Source organism: Babylonia areolata, chromosome 31, assembly GCF_041734735.1.
Source record: "Babylonia areolata isolate BAREFJ2019XMU chromosome 31, ASM4173473v1, whole genome shotgun sequence".
Classification (NCBI taxonomy): Eukaryota; Metazoa; Mollusca; class Gastropoda; order Neogastropoda; family Buccinidae; genus Babylonia; species Babylonia areolata.
This window is the reverse complement of record NC_134906.1, coordinates 13,798,404-13,825,859: the sequence shown is the minus strand read 5'-3', so window position 1 is coordinate 13,825,859 and position 27,456 is coordinate 13,798,404. Positions and strand designations below refer to the sequence as shown.

At 40.0% G+C, this 27,456-nt stretch overlaps 1 protein-coding gene and 2 long non-coding RNA genes across 3 annotated transcripts; 2 read left to right on the top strand and 1 right to left on the bottom strand.

Moving 5' to 3' along the window:
* Positions 1 to 445: 445 nt before the first annotated feature.
* On the top strand, positions 446 to 12,895 carry LOC143275787 (uncharacterized). The gene is made up of 4 exons (XM_076580066.1): positions 446 to 884; positions 2,190 to 2,429; positions 3,464 to 4,391; positions 5,746 to 12,895. The coding sequence occupies exons 1-4, from the start codon at positions 609 to 611 to the stop codon at positions 6,993 to 6,995; spliced, it is 2,694 nt and encodes an 897-aa protein (XP_076436181.1). The 5' UTR covers positions 446 to 608; the 3' UTR covers positions 6,996 to 12,895.
* A 2,646-nt stretch (positions 12,896 to 15,541) lies between these two features.
* On the bottom strand, positions 15,542 to 17,081 carry LOC143275939 (uncharacterized). The gene is made up of 2 exons (XR_013053485.1): positions 16,950 to 17,081; positions 15,542 to 16,760 (listed from the first exon to the last, which is right to left on the bottom strand). It is a non-coding gene; the product is annotated as an uncharacterized LOC143275939 (long non-coding RNA).
* A 376-nt stretch (positions 17,082 to 17,457) lies between these two features.
* LOC143275938 (uncharacterized) lies at positions 17,458 to 20,272 on the top strand. Its single transcript, XR_013053484.1, has 2 exons — positions 17,458 to 17,585; positions 17,682 to 20,272. It is a non-coding gene; the product is annotated as an uncharacterized LOC143275938 (long non-coding RNA).
* Positions 20,273 to 27,456: the final 7,184 nt, after the last annotated feature.

Below are 27,456 nucleotides of genomic sequence, written 5' to 3'. Positions count from 1 at the left end.
GTCCTCGTAGAACTTCGCCTTCACTTCATCCGGATGGGTCATGGTTGGGGCGTAGGCACTGACAATGGTGAGGTGCTTCTGGCCAGATGCCAGTGGGAGTTTCATGGTCATAAGCCTATCGTTGACTCCCTTTGGGATTCCAGCTAGCTTGGTTAATGGACAAGCACTGGTATGCTTTTTTAAAGTGAATTTTATACATCAAGTCCCCGCCCTACACTACACAATACTAAGTAAGGGCATAAGCATGGTAGTAATACAAATACACAAAGAACATAAACACACACACACACACACACACACACACACACACTCCAATAAAGAGAGAGAGATCTTGCTCGTATTTATAACGTTTATTTCATTTCTCGGTGAAAAGACAGCGACTGAAGAGGGGTAAGAAGAGTGGTGATGATGAGAGAGGGGCAGTTGCGCATGTGATTGGCCGATGATGTTGTGGTCTGAACAACTTCCTGGGGAAAGTTGTGGCACTTTTTCCGCTTTGAGATCCTTGAGACAACACATCAGTCGTAGTGTCCCACATAAGATGCGCACTTCCTCCTGAATGCGGTGATTCGAACAAAGACAGCAAAGTTCCAACACCGCCATTCAACATGTACGTGTACCTGAAGTTCGGGGACGGTCGGAATGATGTTAGAGTCATCTCTAATGTCACCATCGACGAAGACTGCAACCCTGTTGTAAACGGACAGATGATCCATAACTCGGGGAGCAGAGAGGAGTCCATGACGCCAAACAGTCCAGGCTGTATCGATGCTGTCTGCTGGTTCAAGGCATTGCCCATACAAGCAGTGTACATCGACTGCAGTGCCAGGGATGCTCGATGGTGCACAAAATCTGTGACTATCCAGGACAAGGCCGCGACTTCGGTGAGTACACGGAAGTTCTAAGATTTTGAAATAAGTGCAATTTTGTACACAGTTTGTGTGAGTTTTTTGTCAGCAGTGTATAGAACAGGAATTTCTTGTTTTTCGTCATTTGTGTTTTGTTGAATTGTTGTACCCATCGGATCGGTGTGCGGTGTAAAAGTAGTTGGCACTGATGTCTAGTTCCCCCCCCGCCCGTTTTTTTTTTTTTCTTCTTTGGTAGAAATACTTTAATATTGTTTCCATCTTTTACACTTTAGAGTTTATATGTATATATATTAGTTTTAGAAATGAGTGTTTTCATTTAACTAAGAATTTAATTTTGTAAAGAGGTTATACAATAGTTTTATATAATGATGTTGGATTAAAAGGGGGAAAATAACTTGGAGTGTGGGCATTGAGTTTTGTCATATTTGATAAATCTTAGTTTTAGCAGTGTTCTGTTGTTTTTATATGGTGAAGAACATTTAACTGTTTTCCACTTACCATTAATGATTTGATATAATAGAGGAAGATTGTGTGATTTCTTTATTTAAAGTTAAACAGTAAAAGTTAAACAGAAAGCAAGTGCAATAACTGTTGCCATTAGAAAGGGCACGCTACTTCAGGCCTTTCAAATTGTGTCCCTTCATCAAAAGTTTTTTTTTGGACGAGAGCAGCATGTTTTGCACAAGTTTCTATTGTATTGTACTTGCTTTTTTGTTTATTTATTTTTCACGTCTGTATCATTTCACTATGCAATTTATGACATTTGCACATGTACAGATCTACAACTAAGTTGACAGTCAAGCATATCAAATGGTTCCCTCTCTTACAGAAGATTTAGATAGCTCACACTTTTGAATGGTTTGAACTAAAGTAAAGGCCTCTTTCTCCATCCATCTATCATATTTTCTCTATTTTCTTTCATATTATTTAATAGGTGGGTTTTTCTGTTTGTTTTTTTGTAGATCTACATCATCTACTCTAGTCCTTTCTGTCTTGAATGGGTTTTTTTTTAATACAAAACTTGCAAATTTTTGTGGCTGGTGTGATCAGTAGTATAATTAAATCTAAGGTAATACTAATACATAATATTGGGTTAAATATTAAGTTATATTTTAGATAATATTGCTAGTTTATGAGTTTATTAGTTAATCATTTTATTAAATGCTTCAAGTTGAAATAAGAAATTTCGACATCAGTTTATAAATTGACAGCTAATTAACTGAACTTCTGTAGATACCTGGCATGCTTAGTAGCATAAAATGTGATTTGTCACATGAGAATGTGGTTTGTGTGTGTGTGTGTGTGTGTGTTTTCTAATAGGTGAAGCTTAGAAGAACCCGTACATCCTTCCATGCCAGCACCTCAGAGTTGGAGACACCAGAAAAAGCAGAGACAGAAACAGAGTGCCCTCCATTTATGCCGGAATCAGCCCGTCCATTATTTTCTGAACAGCCAGGCATGTCTAGCTTCAACCCAGTCATTGACGAGTTGTTTGAACGGGTGGAGAAGCTGTGTTTCAAGTGGGACGCTTTGACGGAAAGCAGACAAGTCAACAGAGAGGTACTTTGTAATAGAAAGAAAAGTGGTGATTAAACTTTTAAGTATATTTTTTTATGAAGTGATTTATAACAAAGAGGTGACTAGTTTGATTAAAGAGACCCTGTGAACTGTAATGAAGAAATGAATTGTTGTAAAACTAAAAGAGATAATTTGTCATTTTGTGATTAAAAAAAAGTTGTGAGATATGTCACAATAAAAGATGATTTATAATCTGAAAATTAGAATCCAGTTTGTTTTGAATTAAAGAGGTGAATTGTAATTCAATAAAGACATGATGTGTAGCAGTCTGTAAAAACACATTTATTCTTTTTAATTTCATGCTTTTCTTTCCATCTGCTTATGTCTGCTGATCTTTTGTTGCTCTACTGTTCATTTCAGTACCATACTAACTTACTACTAGGGAGGAAAGTAATTTTTTTTTTTTTGTTTGTTTTTTTTGTTTGTCTTTAGGTCCCTGGTACAACTAGATTTATCTGGAAATTTCTAGCCTTGTATGGTGTGTTTTTATAAATGTATCTCGGTTTCACTTTGTGACTGATTTTTTTTTTTTTTCACTGCAAGCAAAGTTCTGTGAGATTCCAGCTAAAAAGCCTGTTTTGTGTCTAGATTTCATTCTTTTGATTAATTTATATTAACCCCAGTCTTCTGAGGCTGAACTTGATGATAAGTTTCAAATACCATTCATTTTCACATCTTTTGAACAATTTTTCTAAGTTGCATGCTTCACCTGCAGTCATCTTGATCTTCTGTCAACACCACAAGGCAAGAAGAAGTTTTGTAGAACTTTTCTTAGGTACATTCTGTATTGATGGAGGGAGTTTGATAATAATATGATTGCATGTAGGCATTGGTAAGAATAATTAGGGGTTACTGGGTGGATATCAAATCTTTACTTACTGTCTGTTGTTTTTTGTTTTGTTTTGTTTTTTCATTTATTTGCTCAAAATTAACAGTAATGGTTAAAGTAACAGTCAATAATTCCAAAGATAACATTACAGTACAACCAAGTATGTCCATTACATCTCTGATTGCAGGTGGCCAGGATTCTCCACAGCTGCGTTTTTCCTGCAGTGACGTTCCAGAAAGAAGACACCCCAGTTCTTCAGGAGTGCCTGCGCCTGATCATTGTGAAACATGAAAACATTGACAAAGAAATTGTGGCCAAGAAGAGCCAAATTGACATCACAGACAAATACCTGGCTCGACTCAAAGAGGTGATCTTGAGTCACGAGGACATGACATCACAGTCCTATCTGCAGGCCTGCCGTGCAGACTTTGTGGATGTGCTTTACCTCCAGGTGACAAAAGACATCCAGGAGAAGAACATGAACCTGGACATTCTTCAGACAAAAATCAACGACATGAAGAAAAGCGGCAAAGACGCAGACAAGATGGACCAGATGAAATCAGAGCGGGATGATCTGTTTAGCTCCATGCAGAACTTGTTGACTGTTCGAGAGGCGATCCGAAACCACCTTTACCGACCGTTTGTGCCAAAGAAGAGGAGCAAAAAGCTGAAGAAGAAAATTGATGAGAAAGATGCCAGTCTGCACACCAACTTCCAGATGGCCTATCAACAGCTGGTTCAGGACAAAGACCTCCTGAAGCAGCTTTGTTACCGAAAGCTGCACTTGTCCTCAGTCCGGGAAGCCATTGAGTCCACACTGAAGTCAGTTCAACGAGAGCATCCCACTTCTTGTGGGGACTTCACCGAGTTCTCCATCAACTCGGTCAGCCAGGGAGGAGATGGGGGAAAGAAAACATGGAAATCCATGCAAGCCAGAGTGGACGAGTGGATGGAGAGCGGTGGCAGTCTGAACTACCATCACATGAGAGGCTGTCGACTGATCAACGATCTGGTGGAGGGGATACTGAGCGATTCTGAGGTCTCTCACATGGGACGCACATCCCCGACAGCAGACACCACAGACATGGATGGGTCAAGTGGGAAAAGTAGCACTGGTAAGTGTACTGTTTGCTTACCTTTTGATTTTTTTTTCAATCAAATTTATAGATGATTAGTTATGATAGTGAAACTCCTGTCACACAGGTCCAAAACAATACTTTATAGATTGCAGAAACATGTTTTGTGTGTGTGCACATTTTTTGTTTTTGTTTTCTATGGGTTTTTTGTTTGTTTTTGTTTTGTTTTTTGCTGTCCTATCATCAGCACCAGTACCAGAGATCCAGAGGGAACTGTCAAAGAAAGGTTGTCATGAAGTCACTCGCCAGAGGAGACTTTGCACTGCTGCTGGGTCAATCGAGTGGTGGTGTTAAGGTGTGCATGGGCACCACCTACTATTGTACTAACACCCCCCCACCCCCACCCCCACCCCCCTGCTGTTGACAATGATAGATTCACATTAGTCGTGGAGCCAGACTGCATGAGCATATCCCCTGGAGTGAAGAATAAGACTGCCACCATTTCCCTCCAATGGTCAGTCTGCCGTGAATCTTGGTGACACCAAAGGTGGACAGAATCTAATCACAAGCGTGAGAGTGGAAGCAGAAATTGAAACTGAGGTGCATGAGAGCATTACATGGAAGGGCACAGAGTATGGGACTGGACATTTTTCCCTGTTTGATGGTGTTGATGGTGATTATGATGATGATGATGCTTACAACGGAGGTCCATGTCTGGTTGGAATCAATCCTGGTATCAGTCGAGGCCTGAGAGATGCAGACACCTTCAGATTTTACCAGTTATTCTTTTGTTGTATGAATCAGAATGGCATGATCTGATGTTTGATAGTGTTTTGCTTTTCATTCAGGGATAGTAGTAGACTAGTACACAGCAGTCCATATATTATTTTGTCACTGTCACCAGTATTGGTGTGGTTCTGTATAGTTTTTATTCATGACATTGACAACTGTCGTTTTATTTTTCCTGATCAGTTTCAGCTAAAAAAATATTTCTGCCAGTGTTGGAAAGCTGTCATAACTTGCAGCAACCTGAAAATGTTAACAGTGCTTTGAAACTCTCTCTCTCTCTCTCTCTCTCTCTCTCTCTCTCTCTCTCTAGTTTAATGTATATATTTAGATTTTTTTATATTGATGATACATGTTGCACTTTTCCCTATTGATTATAAGGCTGCATAGTGTATGCGTAATGTTTAAATGATTTGGATGAAGGGAAATGTAAGCAACAAAGGCATGGAATTGATAGACTATATAGAGCAATTATACCAAATGGTCTTAAAAAAGAAATGTTCAAAATTCTTTGTACTCTGTGTATTTGCGTGAAAAGATCTATGCCTGTGTGTGTTTGTGTCTTATGTGTTATTTTCACCCGAGTTCTCTCCCCCTCTTGTTCAAGGCGCCTACAACTGGGACGTGTCCAGTGAGCGGGCGCCGATGTTGCAGATGATCGGTGAGCAGGCGCAGGCCCACCTGTGGGACATGGCGGAGAAGGTGGTGCTGCGCATGAACCTGGACGCCTCCCCGGAGAGCCGCCACCTCAACCGTGCCTGGATGTGCTATGACCGCCACTTCTGGAAGGAGGCCGGGGAGGCCATCGAGCGGGCCTACACCCACTTCCACGCTGCCCAGGCCCTTGAGATCCACCGCCAGGCCAGCTCTGCGGCCCTGGCCGACATCATGGACAGCCGTTTCTTCCACAAGGTCTTCATGGACGGGATGGCGGTGGCGACGCCAGCGGGGAAACCTGGTCCTCCGGCGGAGCGTGCATCTGGAAATTCAGCCGCCGTGGGTCGCCTGCAGACCCAGGACACCTTGTCAGCCCTCAGCTTGGACCTGCAGAGGTGCTCGGTTTCAGACCTGTACGCCCTGGCCAACAGTGACGGCGCCAAAGTCAACTGCCACATGCTGGAGCTGGATGGATTCATTGCTGTGGAGCCACTGGGTGTGGGGGTTTCTGGCGATGCGAGCAAAGGGGAACATGGCGGTGGAGAGACTGTGGCGGCAGGAAAGAGTGGGAAAAGTGGGAGAGTGAATGTAGAGGGCAACAACTTTGGTGGGAGCGGGATCATCATCAGCATCACAGACTGCGAAGAAGCTGGCCACCAAAGCGGCTCCTCTTCCCACGAAGGATCCAGCTTTAACTCCACGGACCTCAACCGCACGGACGACGACGATGACGACAGGGTGGTGGTGGATCAATGCGGGCTGGCTGAAACCAGCATTCGTAAAAGTCAGACAGTGGCCTCTGTGCTGGGTGTCTTTGACGCCATTGTGGACCCCTACCACGAGAAGGTGCGGCAGGTGCTGAAGGCGCCCACCCTCATGGAGAAGATGCGCGCCGTGTGGAAGTCTGTGGACTTCCTCAGCCGGAAGACCCAGGAGGTCTGCAATGACCAGGGCATGGACTCCCTGCTGCCCATGAGCATCTTCGCCACGGCCAGCTTCTCCGAGGACCTGTTCGTGCAGTACTTCATCCAGCTGCTGATCCTGCTGGACTTCAGACCTTCCTTTGCCCTCCACTCCATCTATGACTTCTCTCTCTCCAACGCCATCTCCACCTTCATGTTCCTGTTTGAGGGCCGGTTCTGTCGAATGGCAACTACTGAAGACTTGAAAAAGTCAGAGCAGTCTGATGACAGTGACTGAACTGATTGAGTGTCATTTGTCACAGATTTGGGGGAGAGATGCTGGTGAAGATTTATAGTGGATGTGTCACAGATTTTGTGTACAACTACTGATGCTACATCTGAACTGATAACACATGTCACAGATTCTGTGTTCAGCTACTGAGGCTATATATATATGTCTAAGTTGGTCAGCATGTGTCACAAATTTTGGGCAGAGCTACTGATGCTGCATGTATCGGAGTTGGTTGACATGTGTCACAGATTTTGGTGTCAGCTGCTGATTCTACAAATCAAGTACAGTATGGAAATTAATATATTCTCCACAGTGTAATTCTGTAGGAATTGTAAAGTTGTTGTTGTTCTTACAAAAAGATGATCCACGTAAGTTCTTTAAAAAGTTTTTGTTGTTGTTGTTGTTATAGTTTTTTAAAATTGAATGGTGCAGACTGCAGGTTTCTTCTAAGTCCTGGTAGATGGGAAGAAACTGTCCATCACACCAGTCTTCTTCCATAGACACTCAGTCTTCTTCCATAGACACTCAGTCTCAAGAAAGAACTGGGTAGGATGGGAAGATTGAAAACAAAAAAAGAAGAAAAAAAGAAAGTATGCTAAAGAATTACTTATAATGTAAATAATAATATATGAAACTTTTTAAAAGAATATGAATTAAGTTAGCAGAAACTCTGCCCTCTGTTAGTTGTTCAGTGCACAACTCCTACCACTACAAGTACTAACTACTACAAGATCTACCATTTTGGTAATAACTAGTATAGAGCAGGTTCTGGTGCTGTCATTTTCTAAAAATGACAGGAAGTGTTCACAGAAAGTTGTTTTGTTTTGGGGGTTTTTTTTTTGGTTTTTTTTTTTAAACCAGAATTGGGGTTTCAGTTTACTTGCCTTGTAAAAATGTTCCAATGTACAGTCTTTTGTTTACTTGAGTGCTAGCTGAATCGGTAACATATTCAGCATCGACTTGAAGTTGAAGAATGTACTTTGCAAAGAGAGAGAGAGTTATCACTCTATTGTTTTAGAAAGAATGTATAAAAAAATATATATATATTTTTTTTGGGTGGTCACTCACCACTTCATTACTTTGTGTTTTGATTTGGGAGTAAAGACTCTTATTGTATTATTGTAAAAAAATTTTTTTTCCAGAATCAGGAAATATTTACCAGTATTGATTGAAGAGTCCTGACCGGTGTGTTTTTGTGGAACATTGTGTGTTTTTTTTCCCCTTCACCTTTACTGTGTACTCTAGAATAAATCTCTCCTGGAATCCTCCATGTCCCCCCCTCACAGTCACACAGTCCACACTCCACTGATGCAGCAGAAACAGATGCACAGTTTGGCCAGGTTCCTACAGGGTCTGGAAAAGTCTTGGAAAACTAGGAAGACCATTTCCAGGGCTGGAAAGGTCATGAAAATTATACAAGTTACTTGTGTGTGTGTGTGTATATATATGTGTGTGTGTGTGTGTGTATGTTTTACCCTGCAAGGTCAGGAAAAGTCTGTGAATTTTCATAATACATTTCACTGTACTTAAAGTGTTGAAGATGATGTTGCATATGTTGGAGTTTTAAAAATTTTGTTTAAAAAAGGAAAGAAAAAAAATAGACTTGTAAATGCAGTGGAAATGGTAAAACTAAAAGTTCGAAACTTTGCATGAAGATTTTTTTTTCCAGCAATGGTCTTTCAACAAAAGGCATGTGTTGTAATTCTGTAGTGTATGTATTTGTGCATTTTTGTATGTTGTGTGTGTGACTTTGTTGTTTTTTTTTTTGGGGGGGGGGCAGGGGTTGGATTTGGAAAATGTACCAGTGCAGGGTTTTTGAAAGAGCATGAAAAAGTACAGAATTTGTTTGGTCACACTTACGGTAACTCTGCTGTGTACAGCATATGTTTGTATATGTATTGATCAGTGATTTCTCCACTACTGTGGGAATTCGTTTTCAGCTTAGTCTTTTGTGAAGGACTATGACTACTACTTGGAACAGGAGGCAAGATTGCACTGGCTCTCTTAGTCTTAGTGCTGCAGCCTTGGGGGCTAGTAGCTGGTCTTTGGGGACCATCCCAATACCTACTGTCCCAAAGCCTTCTTGGCTGAGAGAGTTTGGATAGAACTTGGGCATGACTTTCTCCACTACAATCAGATTCTCGCTCAGATAAATCAGGAGAGCAGTTGCCACCTCTACTGCTCTGATGGTGATAGTTGGACACTACTATCATACATGGATACAGGTTATTTGGTGAAATAGTGAGGGAACAGAGATCTAAGTGAGGAATCTCTCTAATCACATTCCAGCTTTTTGGAAGAAAGAACTATACATAAATGTATATATATATATATTATATATAAGATAGAGAATCAGAACATGTGGATATATAGCTTGTCATGCAAAGTTTGATTTTTTATCATCCTTGTATATATATATATATATACTCTTTTGATATTTCTATTATCCTTCCTTCTTTACAAGGAATACTGCTTACTAACATTGTAGTTTATGGAGTCTTAATCTTTAACTTTGAGCTACTAGTGAAGTTTAGTAGATGTTCCAGACTCATTTGGATGCAAAAAATGAAAAGTATACAGTTTGTGGAGGACACATTTTGTGTGTGAAAAAATGTAAAATGTTTTACTTTTATGGTGCTGCTTTGTGTGTGTGTGTGTGTGTGTGTGTGTGTGTGTGTGTGTGTGTGGTACATAAGATAAAGAAGAAGAAAAAGCTCTTGAGTGGTGCAAGGTGAGAACTTTGAATAAAAGTGGTGTATGTTTCTAGGATCGGTTTCATGTGTGTACCATACAGTTTAAACTTACTTTTTCTTCTTTGAGTATTATTTGAATTTTGTATTTTTGAATAGTATTGTCACTGACTGGGAAATTTCAGGACATTTGATGTCAAATTTATAATTTTGTGTCTGTGTGTGCGTGTACACAACTTCAAGGTCATAAAATCTTCATCATGTAAGTTACCTTTGTACATTTTTCAAAACTTTTGTTTTTTCTCTTTTTACTGCCACATCTTGTCACAGTTTCAGTGATATCACCCTCATGCCATTCATCGTGAATTATGACTAAAATATTTTATATATACGATCGTGCTCACAATTGGGCTCATATGACTGCAGTCCAAGCACATAAAGGACCTGTCAGTATTTGGCTGCCTTGAGGCCACGCACCAGAGGAGACTGTCTTACTACTGAGTAATTTTGTGTTTGTCGGTGGGTGCAGTTGTGCCTGATTCAATTCCACACACCAGAGGAGACCCTGTCTCACTCATTACTGCTGAGTCAGTTTGTGTTCATTGGTGTGACGGGCGCAATAGCTGAGTGGTTAAAGCGTTGGACTTTCAATCTGAGGGTCACGGGTTCGAATCTCGGTAACGGCGCCTGGTGGGTAAAGGGTGGAGATTTTTCCGATCTCCCAGGTCAACATATGTGTAGACTTGCTCGTGTCAGAACCCCCTTCGCGTGTATGTATACACATGCATAAGATCAAATACACATGTTAAAAATCCTGTAATCCATGTCAGCGTTTGGTGAGTTATGGAAACAAGAACAGACCCAGCATGCACATCCCCGAAAACGGAGTATGGCTGCCTACATGGTGGGGTAAAAACGGTCATACACTTAAAAGCCCATTTGTGTACATAATTATTATATGTGAATGTGGGAGTTGCAGCTCATGAACAAAGAAGTTGTTTGTTGGTGTAAGTGTGCAGTAGTGCCTGTTCTGAGTCCCCACACCATGGGAGACTATGTCGTACTGCTGAGTTATTTTGTGTTTGTTGGTGTACAGAGTCTGTGAGGGTCTGGGTTCGAATCCCGCTCTTGCCCTTTCTTCCAAGTTGTGACAGGAAAATCAAACTGAGTGTCTAGTCATTAGGACGAGACGATGAACCGAGGTTCTGTATGCAGCATGCACTGAAAAAGAACCCATGGCAACAAGGTGGTTGTCCCCTGGCAAAATTATGTCAGTAGAAGAAAAATCCACTCTGATACTAGGTACACAAATGCATGAACTCAAGGCCTGATGAAGCGCATTGGGTTATGTTGCTAGTCGGGCATCTGCCTAGCAGATGTGGTGTAGCGTATATGGATTTGTCCAAACGCAGTGAGGTCTCCTTCAGAAATTGAAACTGTGTCAGTCGTACATTTTCTGATTCCACACACCACTGGAGACCATGTCCTACTTACCAGTATTACTGTTCAGTGTAGAGTTTCGGTTTGTTGGTGTTAGTGTGCAGTAGTGCCTGTTGTTATTTCACCCAACAGGTGCCATTTGCATTGCTTGGTTCTAACTTTTTGACAGGTACACGTAACTAAATGCCTACGTTGACCAAACTACGCCAGTGATCAGTTCCACACTACACACAGTTAGTAGGGGGTTACGACCATGCGAGGCTCTTCCGTCCAAGCAATGCAACTGGCTCCAGAAGAACGCTGTCTGACTTATGACTTCTGAGTCAGTTTCTGTTTGTTGGTGTTAAGGAGGAAGGTGGCAGAATGGTTAAGACGCTCAGCTGCCAATACAGAGAGTCCGTGAGGGTGTGGGTTCGAATCCCGCTCTCGCCCTTTCTCCTAAGTTTGACTGGAAAATCAAACTGAGCGTCTAGTCTTTCGGATGAGACGATAAACCGAGGTCCCGTGTGCAGCACGCACTTGGCGCACTGAAAAAGAACCCATGGCAACGAGAGTGTTGTCCTCTGGCGAAATTACGTAAAATGAAATCCACTTTCATAGGTACACAAATATGTAAGCATGCACTCAAGGCCTGACTAAGCGCGTTGGGTTATGCTGCTGGTCAGGCATCTGCTCAACAGATGTGGTGTAGCGTGTATGGATTTGTCCGAACGCAGTGACGCCTCCTTGAGAAAGTGAAACTGAAACTGAAACTGGTGTAAGCGTTGCCGCCCCGCCCTCCCCCTCCCCACCTGAAAGAAACCAAAGCAAAATTACATTTTGAAATGTATTTGGAGGCCTCTGACTAAGAAGTCATTCAACTTTTGATAAAAAAAAAAAAAGTTCTCTTGCACGTTTTCTGCTCTCTCTGTCTCAGTGTCTGTCTCTTTCTCTCTCCATCTCTCCCTCTTTCTCTCTCTGTCTCAGTGTCTGTCTCTTTCTCTCTCCATCTCTCCCTCTTTCTCTCTCTGTCTCAGTGTCTGTCTCTTTCTCTCTCCATCTCTCCCTCTTTCTCCTTGGGTTTTCTTCTCTCTCTTTTTTTTTATTTATTTTTTTTTTACAAATTTTTTAAGATGGAACTACCCATTTTGCCAATTAAAAAAAAGACATATATGAATATAATATTATGTATATATATATGGGGGTTTTATGTATCCTGTTTTCCTCAGAAACAAAAGGGAGGTAAACCCATGCTGTGTCAGGGGTGTGTGGCTCCCGTCATTACCAGCTGAACCTGTAGCACAGTCAGCCAGCATAACCACCCCGCCCCCCAACGTCCCCCACAGTCATTGTGTCTCTGTGGTCTGAAGCCACATCCTTCATGTCCTCAGTCTATGAATGTATGGTGCTGTTTGAAAATATTATTAAAAAAAAAGAAAGTCTTTGTACAAATCATGGCTGGTCTTTATTCAGACTGTTCAGACATCTGGAAGTTCAAATCGTGGCTGGTCTTTATTCAGACTGTTCAGACTTCTGGAAGTTCAAATCATGGCTGGTCTTTATTCAGACTGTTCAGACTTCTGGAAATACAAATCATGTCTGGTCTTTATTCAGACTGTTCAGACTTCTGGAAGTTCAAATCATGTCTGGTCTTTATTCAGACTGTTCAGACTTCTGGAAGTTCAAATCATGTCTGGTCTTTATTCAGACTGTTCAGACTTCTGGAAATACAAATCGTGTCTGGTCTTTATTCAGACTGTTCAGACTTCTGGAAATACAAATCATGTCTGGTCTTTATTCAGACTGTTCAGACTTCTGGAAATACAAATCATGGCTGGTCTTTATTCAGACTGTTCAGACTTCTGGAAATACAAATCATGGCTGGTCTTTATTCAGACTGTTCAGACTTCTGGAAATTCAAATCGTGGCTGGTCTTTATTCAGACTGTTCAGACTTCTTGAAATACAAATCATGGCTGGTCTTTATTTAGACTGTTCAGACTTCTGGAAATACAAATCATGGCTGGTCTTTATTCAGACTGTTCAGACTTCTGGAAGTTCAAATCATGTCTGGTCTTTATTCAGATTGTTCAGACTTCTGCAAATACAAATCATGGCTGGTCTTTATTCAGACTGTTCAGACTTCTGGAAATACAAATCATGGCTGGTCTTTATTCAGACTGTTCAGACTTCTCGAAGTTCAAATCATTGCTGGTCTTTATTCAGACTGTTCAGACTTCTGGAAATACAAATCATGGCTGGTATTTATTCAGACTGTTCAGACTTCTGGAAATACAAATCATGGCTGGTCTTTATTCAGACTGTTCAGACTTCTGGAAGTACAAATCATGACTGGTCTTTATTCAGACTGTTCAGACTTCTGGAAATACAAATCATGGCTGGTCTTTATTCAGACTGTTCAGACTTCTGGAAGTACAAATCATGGCTGGTCTTTATTCAGACTGTTCAGACTTCTGGAAATTAAAATTATGGCTGGTCTTTATTCAGACTGTTCAGACTTCTTGAAATACAAATCATGGCTGGTCTTTATTTAGACTGTTCAGACTTCTGGAAATACAAATCATGGCTGGTCTTTATTCAGACTGTTCAGACTTCTGGAAGTTCAAATCATGGCTGGTCTTTATTCAGACTGTTCAGACTTCTGCAAATACAAATCATGGCTGGTCTTTATTCAGACTGTTCAGACTTCTGGAAATACAAATCATGGCTGGTCTTTATTCAGACTGGTCAGACTTCTGGAAGTTCAAATCATTGCTGGTCTTTATTCAGACTGTTCAGACTTCTGGAAATACAAACCATGGCTGGTCTTTATTCAGACTGTTCAGACTTCTGGAAATACAAATCATGGCTGGTCTTTATTCAGACTGTTCAGACTTCTGGAAATACAAATCATGGCTGGTCTTTATTCAGACTGTTCAGACTTCTGGAAGTACAAATCATGGCTGGTCTTTATTCAGACTGTTCAGACTTCTGGAAGTACAAATCATGTCTGGTCTTTATTCAGACTGTTCAGACTTCTGGAAGTACAAATCATGGCTGGTCTTTATTCAGACTGTTCAGACTTCTGGAAATTCAAATTATGGCTGGTCTTTATTCAGACTGTTCAGACTTCTTGAAATACAAATCATGGCTGGTCTTTATTTAGACTGTTCAGACTTCTGGAAATACAAATCATGGCTGGTCTTTATTCAGACTGTTCAGACTTCTGGAAGTTCAAATCATGGCTGGTCTTTATTCAGACTGTTCAGACTTCTGGAAATACAAATCATGGCTGGTCTTTATTCAGACTGTTCAGACTTCTGGAAATACAAATCATGGCTGGTCTTTATTCAGACTGGTCAGACTTCTGGATGTTCAAATCATTGCTGGTCTTTATTCAGACTGTTCAGACTTCTGGAAATACAAATCATGGCTGGTCTTTATTCAGACTGTTCAGACTTCTGGAAATACAAATCATGGCTGGTCTTTATTCAGACTGTTCAGACTTCTGGAAGTACAAATCATGGCTGGTCTTTATTCAGACTGTTCAGACTTCTGGAAGTACAAATCATGTCTGGTCTTTGTTCAGACTTCTGGAAGTACAAATCATGGCTGGTCTTTATTCAGACTGCTCTGGAACCGAAAGCACACACACACACACACACACACACAAGTAACTTGTACTTGGGTTCAGTAATTTCCATGGATCTGTTGGTGAAAAACACAAAGGAGTGAAGAATCTGGAAATTGATCGGCAGTCTGGCTGGTATCTCGTCTGGTGTCTACAGAATTGATCGGCAGTCTGGCTGGTATCTCGTCTGGTGTCTACAGAATTGATCTGCAGTCTGGCTGGTATCTCGTCTGGTGTCTACAGAATTGATCGGCAGTCTGGCTGGTATCTCGTCTGGTGTCTACAGAATTGATCGGCAGTCTGGCTGGTATCTCGTCTGGTGTCTACAGAATTGATCTGCAGTCTGGCTGGTATCTCGTCTGGTGTCTACCTTTTTTTCCCCCATGATGTATGAGTATTTGAAGTATATAAATATTATCACAGAATGCTTGACAGAGAAATGTATGACGTTAGGTACACAAGTGCACAGAGTTTTTATTATGAAAGTTGATCTGTGATCAGGTTGGTATATAGTTTCTTACTGATAGTTTTTTGTTTTTTTCTCTCTCATCAGTATTATTTTGGATATAACTATATTCTTATTGACTTATCATATGAATCATATGAAACAAAATGAAAAGAAACAAAACAAAATTTTATTTAGGTTTTAGAATGAACTCAGACCATTTAAGTAGTATTATAGAGCTGAACAAAATGAATATTGGAAAATGTTTCTAGATAGATCTGCATTGCACAAGGTGTACTCCTCACTATTATGCACACCAACTACATCAGTGACTGAGTAAATGTGTATTTGTGTTTTTATTAAATTCATATATATATATATATATATATATATATATAGTCTTTTTGAGTTGTTCCAACTATTCATATAGTCTTTCTGAGTTGTTCCAACTCCTGTCAGTGTCAGAGTGCAATCATTAAAGTCTCTGACTGTCATACAACTTTATGCATTTGCTCAAACTGCTTAAGCCTCTGACTCTGTTGTACAAATTTATGCATTTGCTCAGTCTGCTTGCTTGTCGATTCCTGTCCATGAACTTGAAATCATTGTTTCCTGAGTCTTTCAGCATTTTGACTGTTCACTGGTAAGTCTCATTGGATGACAGCAGTCAGATACTACATGTATAGCATTCCTCCAGTCAGCAAAGGAACACACAAGTATTGTTTCTGTTTTCCTTGCTACAATATGTGATATGTTATCAGCGTGTAGGACTGAAGTGTAACTGTTGTTTGTATGAAATTATGAGCTGGAGGTGGCTTCCGTAACTTTGTCCATTGTTGAAGGGAAATCAACTATTTTAATACATTCCATGCTTCATATGGGTTGCAAAGTGACAATGATTTTGAGATTAGTGTGGGCTTTTGCTCATTTCGAGCAAAGAAGATAGTAACAGAACTGATTTTCCGGAGCTAATAAAGTGTAGGTTTGAATGTTTGGACGCAAAATAGACATTGAACGTCAGTGGTCCAGCTGGTCAGACTTTTGAAGGAGCAGTGGGTCTTTGATTTTGGTCAGACTTGAGAGGGAATGGTGGGTCTTTATGTCAGACTTTGGAGAGAATGGTGGGTCTTTAGGTCACACTTTAGAGGGAATGGTGGGTCTTTAGCTCAGACTTTAGAGAGAATAGTGGGTCTTTAGCTTAGACTTTAGAGGGAATGGTATGTCTTTAGGTCACACTTTAGAGGGAATGGTAGGTCTTTAGGTCAGACTTTAGAGGGAATGGTAGGTCTTTAAGTCAGACTTTAGAGGGAATGGTAGGTCTTTAGGTCAGACTTTAGGGGGAATGGTGGGTCTTTATGTCAGACTTTAGGGGGAATGGTGGGTCTTTAGGTCAGACTTTAGAGGGAATGGTGGGTCTTTAGGTCAGACTTTAGAGGGAATGGTAGGTCTTTAGGTCAGACTTTAGGGGGAATGCTGGGTCTTTATGTCAGACTTTAGAGGGAAAGGTGGGTCTTTAGGTCAGACTTTAGGGGGAATGGTGGGTCTTTATGTCAGACTTTAGGGGGAATGGTGGGTCTTTAGGTCAGACTTTAGAGGGAATGGTAGGTCTTTAGGTCAGACTTTAGGGGGAATGGTGGGTCTTTGTGTCAGACTTTTGAGAGAATGGTGGGTCTTTAGGTCAGATTTAGAGGGAATGGTAGGTCTTTAGGTAAGATTTAGATGAATAGTGGGTCTTTAGGTCAGATTTAGAGGGAATGGTAGGTCTTTAGGTCAGACTTTAGAGGGAATGTGGTAGGTCTTTAGGTAAGATTTAGATGAATAGTGGGTCTTTAGGTCAGATTTAGAGGGAATGGTAGGTCTTTAGGTCAGACTTTAGAGGGAATTTTGGGTCATTAGGTTGAGACTCTAGAGGAAATGGTGGGTCTCTTGGTCAAACTTCAGAGGGAATGGTGGGTCTTTAGTTTAGGTCAGATTTAGAGGGAATGGTGGGTTTTTACATCAGACTTTAGGGGGAATGGTGGGTCTTTAGGTCAGACTTTTGAGGGAATGGTTGGTCTTTAGGTCAGACTTTAGAGGGAATGGTTGGTCTTTAGGTCAGACTTTAGGGGGAATGGTTGGTCTTTAGGTCAGACTTTAATGGGAATGGTTGGTCTTTAGGTCAGATTTAGAGGGAATGGTGGGTTTTTAGATCAGACTTTAGAGGAAATGGTAGGTCTTTAGATCAGACTTTAGAGGAATTGGTTGGTCTTTAGATCAGACTTTAGAGGGAATGGTAGGTCTTTGGGTCAGACTTTAGTGGGAATGGTTGGTCTTTGGGTCAGACTTTAGAGGAATTGGTTGGTCTTTAGATCAGACTTTAGAGGGAATGGTAGGTCTTTGGGTCAGACTTTAGAGGGAATGGTTGGTCTTTGGGTCAGATTTTAAAAAGGATGGTGGGTTTTTAGATCAGACTTCAGAGGAAATGGTAGGTCTTTAGATCAGACTTTAGAGGAAATGGTTGGTCTTTAGATCAGACTTTAGAGGAATTGGTTGGTCTTTAGATCAGACTTTAGAGGGAATGGTAGGTCTTTGGGTCAGACTTTAGAGGGAATGGTTGGTCTTTGGGTCAGATTTTAAAAAGGATGGTGTGTTCATTAGGCAGTACTACTGACTGTCGGTTGATGTTGTGATGGTGTTTGTACTACCACTGACTGACTATGGCCAGTTTCAGTTGTTGGCTTTAATTTGGATTTGATTCCGCCATGCTTTATTTAACCCCTTAACCACTGCATCATGATGAAGTTAAGATCAATATGTTTGAATCAAAAGTACAGTTACCCCTTTTTGTTTCTACTTTTAATCAGTGCCAATGATTTTCTTTCTGAACAAAAGTAATACAGTCCCCAAAAAGTTGTCTTGATACAAATTGATGACTGATGTCCTGACCTGTAAGATCAGTTTCGTCACAGTCAGATGACAGCCTTGAATGATTTGTGTATGTCACAATTTGTCAGCAAAAGTCAAGGGGTTAAATTTTCCTTGAGTTTTTTAAAACATGAATGGAAATGTTTTGTCATTGTTGTTCATAGTCTTACGTTTTTACAATGATGTATCTGATGTTGACCTGGTCGTCTTCAGAATTTTTGCTTTTATTATCCCCCTTGTCTGTTTTCACAGTTTGTATGTGTTTGTTTGTGTGTGAGTGTGTGTGAGTGAGTGACAATGACAAGTTCCTTAATTGAGAATATAAGTAACCGCTTGTGCTGTTTTTACATGAACTCCTTGCCTTTTGCAGAGTCTGATCTCCTTAAACATTAAATGCTTGACTAATTGGTGTCATATGTAAAAAGAAACACGCACACACACATTTTATATCATAATTTATTTGCATTTGTATTGGTCATATAATAAAGATCTTAATATTATAATCTTATGATAGTATTATCAACAATGATCTTAATGGTAAGTGGTATCTTTGTTGGTTATTGATTATGAGTTTTTCCATCACCACATATTATGGCTAAACATCAGAGTCATTTGTTTTGCGGGCTAGCGCCATCAACTTATTGTTTGAAGTCCAGCTGAAGAGATAGTAAGCAAAATGTTTTCCCTTAGTAAAGATTTAAAAGATAGGGAAGGTTACAACACAGACCAACATGCATGTTTGTGACACCACATAGACAGTGGTCATCTGTGCTACATTATTTAAGATTAAGCTGCGTCAGTGAAAATGTTTCTCAACAAAAAAACATTTGTTTCCAGTGGTGGAACACACACACACACAGAGTAAATATGCCTTTCCCACCCAGCCACTGCTGTTAAATCCTCTCTTTAAAAATTTTAAAAGATGCTTGCACATAAGATATATAAATTGTGCCCAATCTTTTTGATTTTTGTTTTGGTACAGAATAAATCCCTTTTGATAATTTGATGATTTTTTTTTTCAGCTACTTTTGTTTATGGTGACACAGACATTACTTTACAGTGTAATACTTACACACAAATACAGACTGATAGCTGAGAGAGAAAAAAAAAGTGCCATAGCCAACAATTTAATTTTAAGGGTTGAGGGTGTGGGGAGTGCCATGGCAGGCAAGAATTGGTGGTGGAGAAAAGGTGCCATAGAAAATGACAAGTGTATTATATATGTGTGTGTGTGTGTGTGTGTGTGATAATTTTGTATGCATGAATGTTTCATTCCAGTGTTAAGCTAACTTAGCTGCCATGAATGTTTTTTGCACATAAATTTCCATTTCACTATTGAAAGAGAGTGAGTGAGTGTGTGTGTGTGTGTATTGATAAAGAGAACTGGAAATTACTTTGGAAAATCTTTTGAAAATCAACAGACAATCTTATATATATATATATGTCTTTATCAACAGATAATCATATATATATATATATATATATATATATATATATATATATATATATATGTATATATATGTCTTTCCACCATTTTGCATGTATAGTGTCTTTTTCCATTCTTTGAAAAAAAAAATGCTTCATGCTTTGTGTACGTGTATTCAAACTTTTTGTGTTTTCTAATCGATGATCCCGACTAGTCCCTGTCTCTTTCTCTTTTGAGCCACACGTGTGTGTGTCAAAGAACTGTCTCACATGGTTATTTTCCTTGTTTCTGTTCACTCCCCTGCCCCCCCACACCCGCATCCCGCCCCCCCACGCTATCTGTCCATTTTCCAAAACATGAACGCTATCAAATCTTAAGACTGTTAAGGTCAAGGTCAAACAGTATGCAATCAAAAAAGCCCATTTTGATGGCGATATGCTTCATGCTGTGTCTTTATCGTCTGTTCCACAATAAGATAATTCCTGTATCCGATTAAATATTGTGTAATCTTTACATGGGAGTCTTGAAGGCTTTGTTTCTTGTCATTTTACCTTTACTCTGCTGACAATTTTATGGAGGTGCTGTTTATTATAATTACATGATGCGTATGATCTGTTGTGCCTTACTTTAAATAATCTGTATATTTATATATCTTTTGCTGACGCAGCTTCATGCAGTAATCGTGAGCATTCCTGTTTTTGCTGGTGCAAATTACATGTTACAATCATGTACGTTACAGTCTTGCAATAAAGAGGACAGAATGCAATAATTGTCCTGCGTGTGTTCATTCATTCATATATATATATATATATATAAGTGTTTGTGGGAAAACTTTCATTTTTTGCCGTGTCTCTTCTCTCTCTCTCTCTCCCCCCCCCCCCCTTCCAACCTCCACACACACGCTCACACAAATGTATGCTTGAATGCACATTCGTTGTATACACACACAGGCCTCCCATTTTTCTACGGATTCTTCATTCCTTTCATCCTGAGTATGTTCATCACACACACTCACGTACGCACACACACACACACACACACACACCCCTTCTCAATACACAGTTACCTGATTACGCCTTTTCCTATAGTCTTACAAACTGACACACGACCTTCATGAGGCAAAGGGGAAACGCGTGTACAATATTCAGAATCTTGACTCCTGGCTATGAAAAAGAAGATGGTTTATCAGAATCCATCAGTTTCCAGCGGAAAACTGGACTCTTAAGTTGAAATCGCGAATCATTTTCTCCCACAATCTGCTCATTTGTTGTCGACAGATGCGTCAAATAAATGGCGAATTAAAAGCAATCTATTGAATCAAATAAGTTAGAAATAAAATTCCCCTGCACGTCACCAGACGTTTTTTTTTTTCTTCTTTGTACATATTTGGTTTAAATAATCTTTAATTATTCAACAATACACATGATTACAATGCAATGAATGACAAAAGAGCATCAACAAGCTTAAAGCTTATACTGTGCTCACAACGTTGCACTTCAATTTTATCATGACGGCTGATGAACCTTATTATGACTTATCAAATAACATTCATAAACAGTACGTAATGAAATAATGAAATAAAACAAATAAACAAACAGTACATAATATAGTAAAATAATGCTAATATCAATTCACATTTATTCACCACACACACACATCTCTGTGTGTATATATATATATAATATATATATATATATATATGGTTTTGCGTCCCTCTCATCGCCGCTTCTTCTCCGTTTCATAAATGACCGTTTACAATTACTCCCCAACCTGATGGGCGCGCACTTGCACAAATACACACACACATACAATTAATGTTTTATAACATCCAAATTTGATTAGACTTCCATTGTAACAGTTCTGCCACTGCTGAAATAAACAACAACAACAACAACATCAAACGATTTGTCGTGGATTCTCTGGAGGACAGTTTTGCCGTCACAAACAACGTCAGCCAATCAGCGGCAACAGCACTTTTGACGTCACGCAATCGTCCCAGCAACTTGCCCAAGATCCTGGCCAACCAGACGCCGTAATAAATCCTCACTCAACGTTTAGCAGATACGGTGGTAAGTAACCAGCCTGCCCAGTAGATACGCCGGCGTAAATCAAAGCCAAACAATCAGCCAATCAAAAGACGCTGTCACTAATTCTCCCCACTCCCACCCCCCAACGGCTGACGATCAATCAATGAGAATTCTGGTAACCGTTCCTGCATGTTTATGGTTGCTTGCTTTCAAGGCTTGGAATGCATGTGTTGGCGAGTGTGGCATGCCTGCGTTACCAATCTGGAGTCAGAAACATATATAATGACTCTTGTTGATCTCGGTGCGAGTTCTGCTTGGCTTTATTATTTTATTTTATTAAAATTTTGTTTTAAAAATTATTATATATTTAACACATCTGAAATTGATGTTCTATGAATGTACACCTACTGCCATTCTTTTTTCTTTTTTTATGTGGGGGAGTGAAACGAAATCTTCATGTTCAGTGAGTATGATTACACTGACATTATTTTTTTTTAAATAAGAAGAGAGAGGAAGGGAGTGTTTTTTGTTAGTTTGTTTTTTGTGTTGCTGGTTTTTTTGTGGGTTTTTTTTTTTTAGTTGTATTTGTCATACAATAGTAGTAGTAGTAGTTGTTGTTGTGGTAGATGTTGTTGTTGTTGTTGTTGTGTGTGTGTGGTCCATGTGGGTGGAGATGAGAAAATACCCGACCAACAACATACTATGCAAACCGGACGGAATTAAACGTCCAATCGAAAGACACCCAGATTTCTAAAATGTTCTCCCTCCCGAAAAAAAACCAACTTCGCCCAACAACCAGCGAACGACCGGGTGCTCCGTAGATGAAAACGGGGAGAGGAAAAAAACCTTTCCTTCCGAAACGAGTCAATACACTTGCGATCTGACGGGCGAATGATGAGTCCAAAATGAACCACGGGTGGGGTGTTTGACTGAGAGGCGGGGTGAGGGTGCGGGTGTGTGTGGGTGTGGGCACAGCCCTGATAAACTGGAGACTTCCTATGCTCTCTACCTTTGTTGATCAGGACAATGACTCTCATGATAGCGGGAAGGTCGTCAGTGGGCAAGTCGATCAGTGTCTTTGTCAGTGTCTCAGTCGGGGAGACGTTTTTTTTCCCCTTGCTGTTATCTTTGTGTGTGTGTGTGTGTGTGTGTGTGTGTTGTAGTGAGTAGGCTGTGGTTGGAAGTATCGGTATTTGGAATGTTTGGATGTTTAAGCACCCCCCCCCTTAACTTCCCGCATGATCACCCCCCCCCTCTCTCTCTCTCTCTCTCTCTCTCTGTGCCTCTCTCTCTGCCTCTCTGTCTCTCTCTGTATGTCTGTCTGCCTGTCTCTCTCTCTGTGCCTCTCTTTCTCTCTCTCAGTCCCCCTCGCTTTCTCAGTCTCTTTCCCTCTGTCTCTGCCTATCTCTGTCTCTCATTCTCTCTCTTCTCTCATTCTCTCTCTCTCTTCCTCTCTATCTCTTTTCCTTATTCTGAATCTACATCCAGTATATATATATATATATATATATATATGTGTGTGTGTGTGTGTGTGTGTGTGTGTGTGTGTGTGTGTATTATATATATATCACATGGAGTGGTAAACTTGAACAAATTCATTTTCCCTGGAAAATACTGATTAATGACCGTGAATGACCATTAAAATCGGCGAATTTTACTCACTCAGGTTCGGAGACGATAGTTTCATTTGTTGTGCTGAAATTACAGTGGTAAGAGAGTTTTCGACCAGGCATGAATATTACAATGACTGTTGAAGTGTGCACACCTCAGGGCGCCCTCAGTGATTGCAATGCGGCACGAATTAACTCACTCAGTACGGCCAGTCCTCACTTCTCCTCTGCACAAACCCCTCGGATGTCCAGTGGGTGTCTCAATGACCCAACCTTTAGCTTCCGTCGTCAGAATTGTGGTATTCTTTGTCAACATTCACCTCTTCAGTATAAGAGCCTTCCGCTTGCAATAATTTGTTGATGGTAACTGGGGTGAAACGCTGTTAACGTCGTCTCTTTCACCGTTCGTATGGAGAGAGTTAAAACAGATGAAGATTATGATCGAAATTTACGTCCGATCCGTCGAAGACTATTTGTCGAAAGGACTTGTCATGGGTGATCATCATGTGTGTCAGACTCGATAGATGCGTTTGGCGTTTCATTTATTTATTTACTTTATCATATTATATTTGATTTTTTTTATCTCTCACACACACACAGATATATATATATATATATATATATATATATATATATATATGTATATATATATATATATATATATATATATATATATAATTATATAGATTGACTTCTTATTTCACAAAGACCCTTCCTTGGGCGATATACGATTTATCGAAGTTGAAAAGTTGGGATAAAGACACGTGATGTTTGAAACTTCGATAGATCTCTATTAGGCTTTTTAATCGTCAAACAATGAAATACTGATGGATGTGGACTGCTGTTTATAAGGATAGAACCGCTACGTTTCCAGTACACACAATTTTCGGTTCGACAGTTACACACTCGATATTGATGGTAGGCGAAAATAAAATCTATATCATCATGCACTGTTAACCCACTCACCTCCAGCCCCCTCCACTGTCGGCGTTTTCGGTTTTTGTGTTGTTGTGTAGCAGGACGTGTTTGCCTCTTGGTGTATTCTATTTTCTCTTTTAACATAGGTGTATATACTTGCGTGCACGTGCGTTTCTTTGTGTACGCTGCATGTGAGTGTTTGTTTCTTTCTTGTCCATCGTGAAAAGATATGTCGGGGATACTTTTTTTAATCTAAAAAAAAAAATGTATATATATATATCTCTTTTTTTTCAATCTTTTTTTTTATGCCAAAACATAACCGAGCCGATATCGCCCAAGGAAGGGTCTTTGTGAAATAAGAAGTCAGTCAGTAAGTCATCACCCCCCCTCCGCCACCCTTACCACCACCCCCAACACAGAGAGGTAACAGGAAAGAAAATTGGAGCACACACACACACACACACACACACACACATATATATATATATAGATAAAGAGGTTCACAGAAGCCCTAATTCTCTCGCCTCCAAACAACATGCTCATAGTCTATATCCGTGCATGCACCAGCCTTGTGACCCGTCAACCCCGGCCATCAGTGATTCATTAGATACCCAGTATTCCTGTTTTCTTCTCTCTTTTTTTATTTTATTAAAAAATTTTTTTTCAAATGTCCGGATAATGAAACAGTATAAAAAAAATCTGCACAGCAACACTCGGCGACTTTTTCCGTGTACACGAGCGTTTGTTGACCGACAAAGATATCTGTGCACAAGATGTACCTAGAGGGGGGGAAAATGGCAGTATTTCGTTGCCATGTTCATGCCGTCCCGTTTTGTTTTATCAAAGGATGCTTTAATCCTTTCACTGCCAAACTCGCATTTATGCAGCAGCCAAGCAGAGGACCCATGTCACTGAAAGGTGACCAGATCATGGGTCTGTTATCCATGAACCTACTTTATGTTCGGTGGCAGGATAGGCCATATCTTCTACACATCACAGGGGGGGAATCCCCAGCTATTCTTAGACACCATATTTTCTGTGTTTGTAGCACATGGGAATTTTGCACTCTAAATTGACTGGCGGTGAAAGGGTTAAGTCGCCGCGCTATTGCAGTGGTTAATTGTTGTCCTTTGTTTAACGCTGATGATCGTCGGAAAAGTGGGGCACACTGCTATATGGGGAAAAATAACACACACACACACACACAAAGAAAAGAAAAAAAACTACGATATAATGTTGATCTCCCATCAGCAGTTTCTCCAGGGTTTCCTGGGTAATTCTGATAATGATATCACAACAATGTCGGCTGGACAGCTGCTATAAAGGAAGTGTCACCGTATCATTATCATAATGTTCACCTGGTTACCGTGCTTTCATAACATTAAGGTATATATGTATGATTGGGGTAATTAAGGTAATGGTGTTTGGATATCAGCTTTGTAATAGTTAATTTACTGACATGGATGTCGTATCACGTGAACATTGGGATTTGTATCACTGCCTTGCAGCCTGATCTTCTTTTTTTTTCTAATTATTTTATGCAGCTGACGAATATAAAATGTTTTTATCTATATAAAAACAAATGTTTTTTAGGCCTACTACTTTCAAACAAGACTACTGTTGGGTGAAACTTAGAAGTTTGCCAAAGCGAGAGTCATAAAGAAATGAGCATTGTAAAAGTAAATACAGTGGGCCTATATTGGCGCATTCTCCAAATTCATATACTTATTTTTTTAAAATTCATAATATATCGTGTTGTGATTAATGACTTTCAGTCACGGCAGATTTGCTCTGTGTGAAATTCAGGCTGCTCTCACAGGGGGGAAAGCGCTTCGCCACAGTACAGCGCCACCTACATTCTATTTTTTCGTTTGTCTGTCTGAAATGTGGAGGAAGGTGGCAGAATGGTAAAGATGCTCATCTGCCAATACATACAGTCCGTGAGGGTGTGGGTTCGAATCTTGCTCTAGGCCATTTCTCTCAAGTTTGTCTGGAAAATCAAAATGAGGCGTGCACTACTGAAAAAAACCCTCCTTTTCTCTGCTTATCAGCAGCACAACCACGACAAGGCTCCGATGTGCAGCAGCACTGCGAAAGTGAAAACGATATGAATTTGTCCCAACAGCAGTTGCTCTGTCTCCTGGGTAATTACTGAAATGAATCCATAAGATTGTGACACTAGATATGGATATTTACGTATCATTTCAGGACACTGTCTGGGTTACTGTCTAACTACAGCTACTCACACGATGATTGGTTACCTCTCACGAATAGACTTGATGGATTCCCGCCTAGTCATTGTTGATGGACGAATGGAGGTCCGTGCAGTAAATGATTTCACGCCTTGAGAACCTCTTTTTCTAAAAGCCTGCAATATTACAAAGAAATCTGATAGAAAACAAATGAATTTCTGTAGTTAATGACAAAAATGTACAGTACTGTTTGGGTGAAACTTTAAGTGACAACATGTATAAAAAAGAGAAAAAGTAAATACTTATGGCCTATATTGCCATTTAAAAAAAATATACTTTCTAATGGCTTTTTAAATCATAATTTGTTGTTTTGATTAATACTTTAGTACAGACTTAGAATTTGAAACTCTGATGTAATTCGTGCTCCATGGTTATTTCGTACGTTAACACTGCCACTACATTTCGCCTTCGTATTGTTTGAAATGTGGAAAGTGATTTGTAATAGATATTGCCTCATAAGTGCCGTGGGTGGTGTTCGGAATAAACTTGACTTGAACAATAATTCATCATTTAGTGAAAATAAAAGAGCTTACGCTTTGATTGAGAAATAATACGAGGTTCCCAGTTTGCACGCTTGGGCCTGAAAGAACAAACGAGAGTGCAGCCTTCAAAACTCATGTGAAAATCTTCGTTGTCATTAATTGAGTAATTTGCTTTCTTACTATCGCCCACAAACGTTTGCATGCGAATAACATCAGCGCAAATTCCATCTCTACAGAAGAGAAGTTCCTGTTGACAACATTAGATGAAGATAAATGACTGCTCTTGTATAGTTTGGCGTAAGAATATCCAGACAAAGTGCCAATTTAGAAAATACCACTCAAAAAAAAAAAAAGATAGAATGCAGAAAAGCAATATAAAAAGGCGCTTGTACGTTGCGCCATCCCCGAGGGCAACAGTTTCCCGATTCACACAGAACTAACCTTTGTACCTATTTAAGCCAAAAGGTTCAATACAAAGTATTCTTTTGCCAGAAAAAAAAGTCATGGGATTTTAAATAAACGACATAACAGATAATATCACATACTAAGAACACACTATAGACAAACGACACTTGAAAATTGCACAATTGATGGAGAGTAAAAATCGGATTCACGTAAGGCGGAACATTCCCAACAACGGTTCGCTGAGTTTTTGAAAGTGGAA

What these genes read in the sequence shown, in the direction of transcription:
- LOC143275787 (XM_076580066.1), top strand. Translation starts at nt 609, where the DNA reads ATGTACGTGTACCTGAAGTTCGGGGACGGTCGGAATGATGTTAGAGTC. An exon ending in GCAGACAAGTCAACAGAGAG is followed by an intron (nt 2,430 to 3,463) that starts GTACTTTGTAAT and finishes CTCTGATTGCAG; the next exon opens with GTGGCCAGGATTCTCCACAG. An exon ending in AAGTGGGAAAAGTAGCACTG is followed by an intron (nt 4,392 to 5,745) that starts GTAAGTGTACTG and finishes CTCTTGTTCAAG; the next exon opens with GCGCCTACAACTGGGACGTG.